This window comes from Corvus kubaryi, unplaced genomic scaffold (assembly GCF_017639235.1).
Source record: "Corvus kubaryi isolate FWS band 111438036 unplaced genomic scaffold, C.kubaryi_AGA036_p1.0 71, whole genome shotgun sequence".
In the NCBI taxonomy this organism is placed as follows: Eukaryota; Metazoa; Chordata; class Aves; order Passeriformes; family Corvidae; genus Corvus; species Corvus kubaryi.
The window spans coordinates 2,240,911-2,255,533 of record NW_024582059.1 but is presented as its reverse complement, the minus strand read 5'-3'; the positions used below and the strand labels follow the sequence as shown (position 1 = coordinate 2,255,533).

Genomic DNA, 14,623 nt, shown 5'->3' with positions numbered 1-14,623 from the left:
CACTCTGTGTTGTAGGTATTTTTAGGTCATCATTCACCTCCTTGGCCTGATCAGCTGCACGGATGCTAAAGGGCATAAAACCACAACTGACTGCACGTGTAATCTCCCTACCTTACCAAAAATTATTTATTTTCAGTATCTTTGCCCTGGTTGAGCCAGTTACTAATCCACAGGGGATGATTATTCCTATTTCATGGCACTGTATTATTCAAAGCATTATTCATGAGGACTCACTCTTGATACAGGTTTTTTTTGAAATCTCTATAGAGTATGCCTCTGTCCACAAGGCTGTTCTTTCCTGTGTGATGATTCCCTTAAAATAGGCTGTACCAGGTAGCTCAGGAAATGACACAGTAGCCTGAGTCTATTGCTGTAGCTGGGATTTCTTTCTCTTTTTTGTGCATAAAACTAATTGGGAAAAAAGGCACAATGACTCATCTGTATTGTGATTCCATTGGCAGAGATTAAAGTAGTAAAACAGACTGAAACTGAACCCAGAAGATGAACACTGCGGTGCTGCACCATTTAACTGTCTTCAGCTTTCCATGCAAAAACCCAAAAAGCAACATGAGCATCAGTACTTACACTCCTGATGCCCAGTCCCCGTAAAGTTATGTGTGTCTGTCTCCAGCCGTGGCCACCATTTCTTCCCCAGACAGCTGGGCCATGAGCACCATTTTTCCTCACAAAGACTTGGAGGGCACCAGAATGCAGCCCAGGCACTTTATGCCTAAAGGACAGGCACAAGTCTCCAGCCTGAGCCATGTGACCCAAGGGCAGGATAAGATGTGCTACTCTTCCTTCTTTGCCCTTGGGATCGGAGATGGTAAGATACTGTCCCCCTGCAGTGGAAAAAGCAGTTAGTTTTTAGCAGTTAGGTTTTGTTTGGTTTTTCTTAATGCTACTAGGTTGCAGGACCAAATGCATGAAAATTTATTAAAAAAATAATAAAGGGGTCCACAAGGTTCAGTGAGTGTTAAATAAGGCATATATAAACAAAACTGGTGCATCTGCCTCCTACAGGGTAAGATCTACAGTGCTGCTCTTCTCTATACATTAATACCAGGTTAGGTGTTGCCCATCTAATTTCTTTTTGACAAAGCAAACAATACCTCTCAAAAACTGAAACCTCATGTATTCTGTAATTTCTGACAACCTCTTGGTGACTGCATGATTTTAAACCCACAGTGATATTAAAGCCACTGTGCAAATTTACGCACCTTTCAAGCTGCAATGTTTTGCTGTTGGACAGATAAAGGAGAAGACCAGAATAAATGCTATCATGTAATTGAGCTATGGCTCTGTCCCTTTCCTTTCCTTTGGGAACTGTGTTAACAGGTTAAGTCTCAATGCATACCCATTTGCAACCCCGACAGCCTCTTTTATTTAACCGTAATTTAAACTCTTAATCTGGATTAGATAGATAAAGCAAGCAGCAGTAATGATTTCCACATGGCTGTTAACCCTGAAGCCTAACAGTAGGAAGTTGGCAGTGAACATACATACTCAATTCAAAACCCTATTATTAGCTCTTATCATGTATGAAGTAAAGGTGCCTTCCAGAAAACACTTAGAACATGAGAAGCTGAGGATTTCGGGAATGGCAACATCCATACAACCTAGAAAGAAAAAAGGCACCTTTCATACTGACACTCAGAACTACACTAAACGAGATTTCACATCTTGGAGAAAATCCAGACCTGTATGTGCTGTTTGTACTTTTAATGAAAACTTTTGCAAGGTGGGTAAAACCTTTAAAATCTGAAATGACCAAAGGGAAAAAGGTTCAAAAAAACCCCAAAAAACTTATCTTACACTGAATTTAAGAATATTTTTTCTTTATGAAATCAGATTTTAGGAGGTTTTTTAAAATAAAAAAATTCCACTTTTACCTTAAATTCATTAAGAAAGGTGGCATTTTTAGTCTCCTCAGTTAAAACTGAAGATGCAGAAATATTGGGGGTTTGTAATATTGTTGACATACACGGTTAAATAGGATAGAAAAATATTTTTTAATTATCTCCCTGCTACTTCTCAACCAGAGCATTGTTTTTGGAAAGCTTCTCTTTGAAAGTCACAATGATTTCCCTCAAAAGCTGTAAGATTTAATGACAATGTACCAGGGCTTGTCACACACTTAGAAGGAAAGACAACCTTGTCTCCAATTCACTACTTCTACATAAGTTTGTAAGCTCTTTGCTCTCCATGAGACTTAACAAAGCAAAGTAGCATGCTGCTGTCTGGGCCCCTAGATCAGCATTTAGCCATGAAGGGGGATCCATTTGCCCAAGGATCTGTTAAAGCCTTTTGGTGGGTATCTTCTCAGGGAGTTTTCTTTTTTTTTTAATGCATTGCTTTTGCAGCAAGGTCACTAATTGCTAAAATAAGCACAATACTGTTTAAATAACTGTACCTGTTTGCTGAAGATACAATTATACCACTATGAAAGTACTGACTTATTAAGTGCATCGTTTTCAGATAGTTACTGTGGCTGAATCCAATCAACAGGAAACAGATTTAGGTAAGCACAAAGCAAATATATCTGTAGGCAAGCCCCTGGAGGAAAAGGTCCCCTCAAATCAGCATTTTCTGCATGCAAGATAAGTTTATAATGCTTCAGCACAGCACCTTTCAAAATGCAGATTCTGATAAACCAAAAAATAGCAAACTTTGCAAGGTGAAAGCAAACAGTCAGGAACAAGCTGTGAAAATAAATCCTTGCAACAAGGTATTCCAGACAGGAGGGAGTGGGTGGGTGACTTCAAGGGACTAGTTTTAACAGGTTATGTCAACAGCAGCAGAACATACAGAGGAAATAAATAGCTGAGCTTGACCCTGACTACTGGGAAGCAATGCAGGGGAAAAGTCTGACAAAAAAGAGCCAGTTAAAAATCATAGTTCTGGAACTTAGTATGCATTAACAACAATTTTTGAGTACAGATAATGAATATGCTTTGAGTGACCTAGAAAAAATGGATTTTTACATCTGCTGTTTCAAAAAAGGTATGAATTACATGTAATATTTTCTTTTTTTAGGTGCCTCTCTGCAAGCAGGAGACAGCTGCCTGTTTTCTCATCTGCAGGAGGAAGGAGCTCTGCTCTCCCACTCATTCCCAAGGCTTTTCAAGTGTCACAAAGAGCTCCTGAAGTACTAGAGCAGCCTGTGTGGGGCAAGCCCTGCCCAGCCAGTGAAGACAGCACTTCCAAACAGCCTGGAAAAGGTGCCAGGTCACCTGCTGCGCTGGCAAATGACTGTGCCAGCAGTGGCAGCATAAGGCCAGACAGATGTGACAGGGTAGTGCACGAGGAAAATGCCCTCGCCCTCCCTCATCTTAACCTGTACCATTGTCCCGCCTGAGAGCGCGCTTCCTTCCGAAGGCTGCCATCCCTCACATAATGTGAGCTTTGTGCACTTCAAAGGCTGCTCCTTGGGGATGAAGTAATCCCATCATTACGGGGAGCCAGGGATGTGTGTCTAATCCCCAGCACTGCTGGGCAGGCACTGCTGGGGGAAGGGTAGGCAGGAAAGGACAGCAACCTCTCTGTGCCACACCAAAATCAATATACAAAATACATCCCACTTCCTGGGACAGCAGAGGTGGGCCAGAGGGCAGGGCTGCTGCTGACCACCAATGCTGATGCCAGTCTCCTGTGCTGCAAGCAGCTACTACACACTCCCCTCTAATGTTTGGTGTAGTGTCACTTTTTACCATCCCAAAAAATCCCATTTTCAGAAGCTTCTGTGTTTGAACATTTTACTTCCAGTTACTTTTTTCCTATATACAGATTGATTTTATTGAATTCTACTCCAACCTATAGCAATCTGCGAGGTTAAACTAGAACATTATATCCGGCAGCAAAACAAAGACTATGTCCAATACTTTCTATAATTTTGCTAGTGATAGGGAACTAATTATGTTTACATGGTTGTTTGAAAAATAAGCTTTGTTTCACCATAAATAAAAGCTGTTCTCTAGTCCACTTTTTTCCCCCAGATTCTTTTAAGGCAAACTTTTGCTGACTATATTTACTACTTCTTCAGAGACATTCCTATTTTAAAGATGCCAGCCATGGTAAAAGTGTAAATTTTCAATTGCTCTTTCACATTGGGAATCCTCAATTTTGCTTTTTATACACAGAAGAGGTGTAGGTGTGAAATATATCCCAGAACTAAAGGGAACAGCAGCTGTGTAATTTGTCCTGAAGCACAAACTGTCATCAACCTCAAGCCTGGGTGATTCTTCAACTGCAGGATGTGACTCTACACAGATCACTTACCTGATGCATCTCTCACTGGTTCCCAGTGCAAGTCATCGTCTTTGCCCTTGATCCATCCGCACAGTCCACTATCAAAATTACAGCTGTGCACCAGCACACCTGGCAGAACAGAGCAGGAGGTCACAAAAAAACCCAGAAATGATTCAGATTGGTTTGGTTTTCAATTTCCCATGTCGCTGACACTAGCAAGTAAGTGTGAAAATTAAATGTAGAAGAAGGAGCCCTAGGAAAAGAACCTGCAAAAATACTAAAACAATAAAAAGGACCCTTGTATTTATTAACAATGCACACTATTTTTGTGCTAATTTTTTTAAGATATAAAAGCAGAAAGGTTTTCATAGGCAAGGGGATGGTTTTATAAAGCAGTTTAAAAGAGGTGCTTAAGATGTAGGAGCCCTGAAAAATGTTTAAACCCCCAAGAAATCTCAAAATAATCATAAACCCTAGGTCCTGCATAGGAGACATGGTCTTTACCTGGGTCATCATTTGCTTCAAATTCATCAGCTGTAATCCCTCTTTCAATTTCAAGTATTTCAAACAGATTATTGCTCACTCCAGGCTGGCGTGGAACTGTGAGAAAAAATGAATGAGATAAGGAAGTAGGTCACTAACTAGCTTTATCTTTAACAAAAACCAGCAGAGCAGCTCTGGGCATTGTGCTTTTCCTGGAGATTTCAATACATTTAATTATATTTGACACAAAGACTCATAAACTTTATGCCTACATGATTTATGATTTGTGTTGCAACATTTACCTAAGCACTATAAAAGGTAATTCCAAATCTCCTAAAGGCCCTCTGAATGAAAGCTCCTTTTTAACCAGGGGGAAAGCTTTATCCTTGAAGCACACTATTGCTCTCCAAATGTGTTTTCAGAGACAGTGGTTTCTCAATTAAACAAAGCCACATGAAAGTCCTCACTCAACCCTTCCACCGACGTTTTTAGGAGAACCTCGACAGGAGGCAGCAGTATTTGGAAGAGGCCCCACGTGCACTTAACCTTTGAACTACAGCTGAAGGTACATCCATCTATCTGCAAAGGATCAGAGCTCCCCAAACAATTATCAGGGTTGTACTGAGAGCTGAAAAGGAGGAGCTCTAGTGGAAGCTGGAATTCAACTGTAATTACACTTTTTGCTTTCCAGCAGCACAGCCAGTCCTTCAGCTGCTCTTCCCAGCTGCAAGGAGAACGAACAGCTCTTGGTGATTAAGAAGCCCAGAGGTTATTAGACATTCAGCATCCAGGACAACCTGAAATTTATGAGGTCTTTGTGGGAGTGATGGCTGCCAAAGTCAGGTGGCTACAACGACTCCCACATATTTCTGAAGATGCTGTGCCAGTCTGTGTACATCTCATGCAGATTTCTTGCCTGATGGACAGGTGTCAGCTAGAGATAAACAGATTACACTGAATAGAGCTGTCTTGGAAAATTCCTCATTTAGAGGCAGGTCTAATGCATAATTCATAATAGTAGTAATGTGTTTCAGACATGTCCTTAGATTTAATAGGCACCTCTGACACCCAAGGTATTTGTAAGGGCCTTATCTACTAAAAACTTGACATGTTTTCCATTTGCAGTGCAAAAATAACTATTAATGTCTGACTTCAGGGGCAAGTGAGAACAAGAAGAATTAAGATGACTGGAAGGACTGTTGTCTCCAGAAAATCAAATCAAAGGTTAAGAAGGAACTTCTTTTGCACTAGGACAACATGAAAATAGCACTGCTGCAAGAGCTCCTCTAAAGCCAGAATACAGAAAAGAAAAAATGTTGAAACTGGGACAAAATAAGCAAATTCTAATGTATTTTTAAAATACTATTCTAGGCTAGCGATCTTGAATAAAAATTTTGTACAATAAAATCAAATACTTAAAAAGCTCAAAATCTGTAGGAAACCGATGAACTCATAAATATAATAGTCATTATTTGAATCATTAAGTCTCCCTTTTTTTGTTTCCTTTTTCTTTTTAATCCTTTGCAGATTTTAGACTGTCTATTTGCAGTCTAGGATATTAATGCTCACAACAGCTTCAGGCTTGCAGCTGACTTGGGTGTTAGAGGACTGTTAATTTTTAAAAATACCTTGATTGTAAATAATATTTTTGCTGCTTTGTTTTATCTGGGCTATTTTGCCCACGTGACTAGAAACTGAGATTTAACATGAAAGAAACCTTACAAATGTGCACAGTCCACACAACCTAGGCCAATAATTGCCTTGCAGTACATCTACACACAAATGTTATATTCAGTCTCATAAAGGCATCACTCACCCTTAATCCCTGCCAGCAGTGTACCACTCTTCCCTAGGAGCTCTATCTATGCTGCTGCACGCCCAGGGACCACCACCTTGCCTTCCCTCACCTCAGACTGTGCCAAGGGAAGAAGATACTGTTTGTTTTCTGTGCTATGGAGAGCAAGTCCGCAATTCGCTTCAGAACTGCTGAGCGCAGCAGGGCAGGGACCAAAGGCTCGGACCACAGGCTCACAGGAAGGTTCTGAATGAGCACTGTGGCAAAGAGCATGAAGGGAACCCACTGCCATGCTCTAAGATTTGTAGGATACTCAGGGGTCACAGTTTTAAGGTACATGTCTTGTGCACCCTCTTCCCAGTCTGTCATAATCCTTGTTTATGGAAAACACTGCAAAAAATACTGGGAATTTATTTTGTAAACTACTTCCGTTTACTTCCTTAAGTACCATTTCTAATGCGATGCTGTTTTCTACAAACCTGAGTTACGTCTGTGTGCACATACAAGCATTCTCCAAATTCAAGTTGATGTGTCTGCCTGTAATCAAAGCTCTGCAAAAATATTTTTTCAAAAATTCCCCCAGAGTCCTTTCCAAACACTTTTTTTATGAACTTCTAGAAGAATGTGTTGCAGTGCTCTAATACAGTCACTTCAGTGCTTGGACCTAATTACAGGAATGTGCACTCAATTTGAAACAAGGGTTACCGTAAGTGATGCAGGACTCTAAATATGACCCACATGTACACTTCTTTCTGCCATGACAACCAGTATGTCGAGTGGAGATCGTGGGAGAAAGTACTTGGCACACTTATTTTCTGCAAGCTTTCCAAACCCTTTCTGTGTACTTTATATAGTGTATCAGTGTGCTTTTCACTTAACTTCAATGGTTTGATAAAGCTTGTTAAATAGAAACTTGGCTTCTTTTTCTTGGAGAATTTTATAAGCTCTGAGTGAGCCAATACATCAACACTACCATATTCTCAAAGTTCATGAGCTAACCTCTTCATAGATGCACAAATCTGGGGGAAAATATCACAACTGTGATTACTAAATATTAAGTAAGAGTGATTACTTTCCAGCTTTTTTAACCTTCGGGAAAACAATACAGCTTTTTTTTTATTTACTTGCTAATTGCTGAGTTTGGGAGTATAAGAAAGTGCATGTATATATATCAGCTAGTTTGCAATAAACAGAATATTTGTTTTGGTGTTACAAACCAAAACACGGAGTGCAATTTCATGTTATTAGTAATTGTTATTACTATTAATAATGCAGTTCTCTGGCTTACAGAAAACACTGGTTTTGCACTGTAAGTACAATTCCATTCCACACAATGATCATGACTAATCTTCCCATTTGCTAACAACAACAACAACAAAAAAAGGACAAAGATTTTTTGACTGAGTAATTACGACTGAAAGCTGTTAAATCCCACTTCCAAAAATCTCCCGCAAGTGATGAGATCCCACACAGAACTAGTAGAAAACAGCTAAAAGTAAGGGTAGTCCAGAGGTCAATTGGACTGAGAAAAAAGAGTAAGTCCTGTTTTCCTCCAGGGAAGATTCTGATATATGCCGGGCTAAAAAGAAGAGGCAACAGAGAGGTGCATTTCACCCTTCCCTTTGGACACCCACAGTGTCCAGGACAGGTTTCTTATAATTCTACAGATTCACATTCTGCAGTAAGAATTATTTCAGGAAGGGCTTTCTGTGCCACCCTCTCCAGCACTATCTACATATCAGGGGAGACACAACAGTGTCAGCATGCCACCACTCTGAAGTCCAATCTTGCATTTCAAAGGCAGTTACAAGGCTCATTAAGTTTTACTGAAATCAAGCATCTTGGTATTTATCTTCGCAGAAAGTTTTCTGCAAAGTAACCTGCCTGCTTTTCTATGAACATCCATTCAGGAGGTGCAGAGTGACAGCTGAGTTTCAGGGAAACACAGCTAAAACAAGGAGTGTACAGAAGCTTGCATATCAGATTCAGGGACAAAACTTGCTGGAAGATTGATTGAGGGTGAGACTTGCAATACTCCTAGGTTTCACGATTGAACTCCAGAGTATCAACAGGAACAAAGTGCCTCTCTTAAATGCTTAAATACAAAGACAAATACATTTTAAAAGGTGCCAGAACAGTGAAGACAAATGAAATGCTGTTGTAAAATAATGCTACTCTAATTATATCAAGGAATAACAAACCCTCCATTCTTTGCTTTTGTTATTTCCCTTTTTTCAACAGCTTCAAGCATCACAAAACTACACTTACAGCACTGAGGACTTTGCAGTCACTGAAAGGAAGAAAAGAAAGAAACAAGTTTTAATCCAATCTTTACAGTTTTAATAGCTGTTATGAGAAACATTTCCTAATTCCAACTTTTTTGGCTCCACTAAGGGCCAAGAAGGAAAACTGCTGTACTGTCTTCTAATACAGATAAGGGGGTTTGTTCTTGCTCTCCTGATATCTAGTATTATGCTTTAGGTTTATGCTTTCAGTGCTTATTCAAATCCCAATAGTAGCAGAAATTCATAGTTTCATTAACAAGTTTATTCTATTTGTTAGAGACTTACAACTAGACCAGATTCCTCCGTACTTCACTGTAGTTTGTATCAGTCCTGAAACAGTTAAATATTAAGCTATCACTGCATTCCTCTCTCATTGCCATTCCCCCCATATCCATATCAGGAGAAGATTATCCTTGGTGCCAGATTCCACTGTCTGCATCTGACTAAGTGGTTCAAAGGCCAAGTGTAGGAATTCCATTTTAAAAAATACTAATTTTTTTGTTCTCTAAGAAAGCAGCACCCCAAAGTCACTGCAGGCATTTTTAGAAAAGGGGTAAAGCACCTAAAGCAAAGCAACAACCCAATACCTTTCAAAAGTTGTGAAGGTATTTAAATAACATTATCAGCATTTCTATCATTTGTGCTCTTCATTACTCCTGAACAGAGCAATTTCTCTGGTCCTCAGCTCATTTCAAGTTGAGCAGCACATTCAAGAGAGCTCTAAAGTGAGGTCAAGTTTACTCAGTGTGTGGAACAGCAGGTCAAATAACAACAAAGGGAGAAGATAGGGAGCAAGGAGTCACCAAGGGTAGCCCAGGAAAAGGTTAACTAACAAAAAAATAGAATTTGAAAAATGCTTGCAGAAAAAAGTACATTTGCCCCAGCATGTTTCCTCTCCTGATATGGACCAATCCTAGAGCACCAGATTTGCAGGATCTGGTCTGGAACACTAGGACAGCTATCGCCGCACAGTAGCCACTGGCCCCTTTGCCACAGATTGCCTGACAGAAGCAGCAGCTATTCAATGGCAGAGCAAAACAGTGCTGCTTCCTCCAAGCCTGGCTAAGGCTTCAGAGCTCCATGGGAAAAAAAGGAAGGGAAATGTCCATGCATCACAAGATAACCTAGCTGGAAACACAACTTTAAATACTGAGGTCTTCAGCAGATGCTAATGGCTGGGAGACCAGAACTGCCAGTGGTTGCTGGGTACAATGCTCTCTGTGCTGGGTTTTGCCCATCCCTGTGATAAAACACTACCTTTCATGACTCTTGGGAATACAACAACCCTTGGAGACACAGGAGGAAGTAGCCACCTAAGATGACACAAATTCTTCTGAAGACTTCACAAAACTGAAGTTAAATCCTACTTCATGACCTATGGGGATCTAACATCGACTTTCTCCTCTGTTTTTCAAGAAAATAAAGAGTTACAAGACTACTAATTGCTGCCTGTATTCTCCAGTGGGAAACAAAGGCAGAAAGATCAAAGCTTTTTCTTCTCTTTCCAGGCAGGCATATGGGGACCACAGTGCAAATTTCTGAGAACTGGCTTCTTTGCTGCCTCGACTGGAGAAGCAGTTGGTGTGGAGAAATGAACCTAAAGAAGCTCAGTACAAGCCAAACAAAATTACCTCATATCCACAACCCAGGAATATTGCAAAGATGTCTGATGTAGGTGAGACTAAAACTGAAACAGCTTTAAAGAAGATGAAGGAAATAGTTCAAAACTCCCTTTCCCTGAGGAAATATAGAAGCAAGTGAAAAATCCACAAATGTTTTTGGCAGTGGGGGAGGGTTTGGCACATCCAAATAGCAGCTAAGAAGCAATTCAAAGGTTAGCTAAATGTTACTAGTCATTCCAGTTTGAAATCCTGTATTGTCTTAACACCATGGTTGTTAACATTGTGTCTGGCTGTAAGGAATGATTTTGGAGAGGCACTGGCTTACACTCAGTGGGAGCACTGCCGTCCTGAGCTTGCAGTGCTTCACACTGAGCAGCTGCAGCCAAACAGAACCAGGCACTGCTTTCCGACAGGACTGGAGCAGGAACCCGAAGCTCAACCCACCTGGCACACTCCATCCGTAAGCTAACGTGAAAGGTGTTCCAGCTAACGCACTTCGCATTTGCCACAAGCCAAGAGCACTCATGCAGCTGGGTCTGCAGCCCTGCTAATGCCCAGGAATGCAGCACCCGGCATAACGCTCCCACGCTGCTGAACCCCTGGAGTGATGGCATCTGGGGATGTTCAGGTATCCCGGCATTATCCTTACAAGGGCAGTACTGAGGAGAGGCAGAGCCATGCTCTGTGCATCCTACATGTGGTAATGTACGTGGCTATAACTTTTCTACCTGCTTTTCTGCATGTCCCACATGAGGAGATGTGGGTGGATGGATTCTCTTGCCCACAAACTCCTACAGTAACACGATTCAACAGGTGAAGAAACACCTTACTCTACATGCAATGCTTTCTTTGAAAAAGTAGCACATTCTTCTGAAACAGAACTGTTTTGCACTCTACTGTACATTTCAAATCCTTAACAAATGCTTTTTGCACCCCCTACACAAATGCTTCAAGACAAACAGAAGGTAGGAGAGGACTCCAGTGACCACTACCTAGATGATACTTCCAAAGTCCCCAGAAGAGAAAGGGAGAAAGAGCAGGAAGCAGAGTGGAAAGGAAAGAAAAAGACAAGAGAGAGGAAAAAACAGACACCAGCTCCATGAAGGATCACACTACTAGCATCATCTGGAGCACAAGTGGAGTATGTTTTCAGTCACAGAGTTATGTCACACACATATGTATATCAAGTATGTCCCTTGCAGGGAATCAAAAAAAGTTATATGGGATTGAAGACAGACATCTGTTGACTTGATCTGAGGACTCTCTGTTCCTGTATTACCTACCCAGGAACAGCTGCTGGTGTTTGACCCATTTCAGTCCTGCTGTGCTGGGCACTGAAGCCTTTGAAGCTATGTATGGACATGACAAACCTCAGAGGGTGGCAGCTGACCTAAACCAATAACTGATAACCACTTTGCAAAGATCCTGTGTTTGTTATACGTACCATAATGTAAGCTGCACTCAGACCAAGCCAAACTTAAAAGGCATTTACTTTCCTATTTTCCAAACTCCTATATCTGAAGCATATGTATTGAAAGCATTAGCTTCAAAATCTAGCCTCTAGGGACAATACAGAAAGACTAACTGTAAATAACAAGCTTTACACAAAGGATTGTTATGACTTCATGAAAGTAGCTGAAAACTATCCCTCTGCTTTAGAATTCCAGAGAACACTTGCAACATGAGACACCTGGGAAGCACAATGCTGGAGTCTACAATAATGTCCACAAAACGTTATTTTTAACTGTTGGTTCCCACTATATTAAGCTTTGTAAGTCTTTATTGTATTTCCTTTTAAAATTTCACTTATTTCTATATTTTGAATACGAAGCCAAAAGTACACTCTGCTAAGCAGTACCAGGATTTGGCTTCTAACATTTGTCAGCTTCTCTCTCCATTTTCAATTTATCTGTCTACAACAGATAAAATGTCACAGGGAAAACTCTTTTACGAGGAACAAAATATTTCACTGAGTAATGACCTACAACAACAAAGCCCAAGAAATTACCACACAGATGCCAAAGCAACCAGAAAAAAACTCCCACATTACTTGTGCACCTGCTCTGAGACTGCAAACTTTTCCTCCTACTACATTGCTTCAGCAGCTTTATTGTACAACAAGCTGAAGAGCTGATCCAACACCCTCCCCGTCTCTAAAATTAGCTGCAGAACTAAAGATGAAATCGGGTGTTGAGTATTTCTTGGCAGACATGCACAGCTCTGTAAGTGCCAGTAATGTCTCCTGTGGTATGCACTAAAGCTGGCACAATGGTGCTGTAGATTTCAGAGGAGCTCTTAAAATTACATGTGTTCATGCTATGAGAATCTTTCCTATCTTCAGCTTTTCATGTATCCCTTTCCACAGGGATTAGTCTCCCTGCTATTTTTGTGCATTTTTCCCATTGTTTAGTCATGAACATCTGAGACTATTCGAACCCATACAAAATAGGTCACATAGAAGTCTTTAGGTAATCAGACATGATCCCATTTCTTTACCATTCTTAAAGCTATGGTAATACTTTATTTAAGAGTGACTCTCAACTCTCTGAATTTGAATCCAACCACTTTATGAGTTATGTTGCACTTCAATACTTTTCAATAAAATGTCTCCCATTTCCCTAAAACCTTCATCTGAAAGCATAATTAAGTACTTCTATGGGACAATATACTCCATAATTTCAGGGGGGAAAAGATAAACACATTTTTTGATTAATTGATTCAGAACTCTCTTCCCAAATTTTTCTTAATAAAATCAACTATTTGTGCAGCTTTACCATATGACCATTTTCAGTTTGGTTTCTCTGTTCTTAATGGTATAGTGTTCCAAAAAATCCAAACAGTATTGTGCATGCTTCCACCTCACTCCATCTACAGCTTTGATAAACGAAAGCATATGGAAAATTACTTACTGAACACATCTCCTCGGGGTTTCTGAGGATCTGGCTGGATCCTGTTGTCATCTATAACTCCTGGGGAAGATGTAGTTTCAATGGGAACATGTGAAGGCTCTTCAGTTGTTACCAGAGGAGTTCTTTGTGGTGGTAGTGTAGGTCTTACTGTTGTAGGCTGAGGCGGTGTTGGAGGCTCTGTCACTGGTGTCGTGACTGGCCTTGTTGTCACTGGCATGTATCTCGTGGTTGGCTTGGGTGTCAGTCGAGTTGTTGTCCTGGGTGCAGGTTGAGTTGCCCCAGGCGTAGGACGAGTTGCTGGCCCAGGGGTAGGATGAATTGTCAGCCGGGGTGTCGGCCAAGCTGTTGGCCTGGTCACTGGCCTTTCTGTAACAAAAGCAGGTACATGTGATGGTCTGAGGGGTTGTGCCTCCAACATCAACAATCCTACTCGTTATACCACTGCCTCCCTCAGGGAGAGTGCAATTGCCTTGAATATCTGATATAGGCCAGGTGCTCCAATCACAACAACAGGAAAAATGGGAAAGAGAATCAAAATGGGACCAAAATGGACATCTCAGCTTCTCATCCCAGGAACTTAACAATCTATTTCATTATGACACAGAGAGACTTGGATGAAATAACTTTTCTTCCACTGAAAGTTTCCTTTAGTTAGCAATACGCTTTAGCACCAGTGCTGCTAAATTATCACATCCCTTTAGGGGGTACTTAGCATTGCAGCAGTTTAGAGATAATTTAGAATGACTGAAGGCCAAGACACTTCCATCCCACCTCCTCCCAAGAATCAAGTCTCTTTCAGAGTTGGCAAAACTTACCCAAAAAGCACTGCTGGTTAAAAAAGCATGGGCAGGAAGCCGTGGGTTAAGCAGCCCTCTAAACTAGACAAGTTCGAGTTTAGGACCAAGTTTTTTACTGAAAGAGTGATAAAGTTCTGGAATCCTCTGCCCAGGGAGGTGGTGGAGTCACCATCCCTGGATGAGTTTAAAAAAAGATTGGATGTGGCACTCAGTGCCATGGTTTAGTTGAGGTGGTGTTAGGGCATGGGTTGGACTCGGTGGTCCGGAAGGTCTCTTCCTACCTGGTGATTCTGTGGTTCATAATCAGGAGTGGCAGCAAGTTTAGGAAGACCCCAATGTTAAAACCATTTTGATCAGAGACGAGCAGATACCTTTGGCTTAAGAAAATTCTTGCAGACCTCTCCATCTAAACATTTCTCCTTGTCAATAAGCAGTAATAATTTTAGAGATTGCACCTAACTCAGCCTTCATTTAGATCTTTACC

General features: G+C 40.9%; 1 protein-coding gene across 4 annotated transcripts in view; it reads right to left on the bottom strand.

Annotated features, from left to right (window-relative positions):
• Positions 1–14,623, bottom strand: part of NPNT (nephronectin) — a 48,626-nt gene that overhangs the window by 2,861 nt on the left and 31,142 nt on the right. For 3 of the 4 annotated variants that reach the window (XM_042049704.1, XM_042049701.1, XM_042049702.1), the window contains 4 exons: positions 13,343–13,708; positions 4,753–4,848; positions 4,279–4,377; positions 586–842 (listed from right to left, as the gene is read on the bottom strand). In XM_042049704.1, the coding sequence (XP_041905638.1) occupies positions 586–842; positions 4,279–4,377; positions 4,753–4,848; positions 13,343–13,708 (818 nt within the window). The remainder of the gene's footprint in view (positions 1–585; positions 843–4,278; positions 4,378–4,752; positions 4,849–13,342; positions 13,709–14,623) is intronic. The other variant, XM_042049703.1, reaches the window with a different exon arrangement.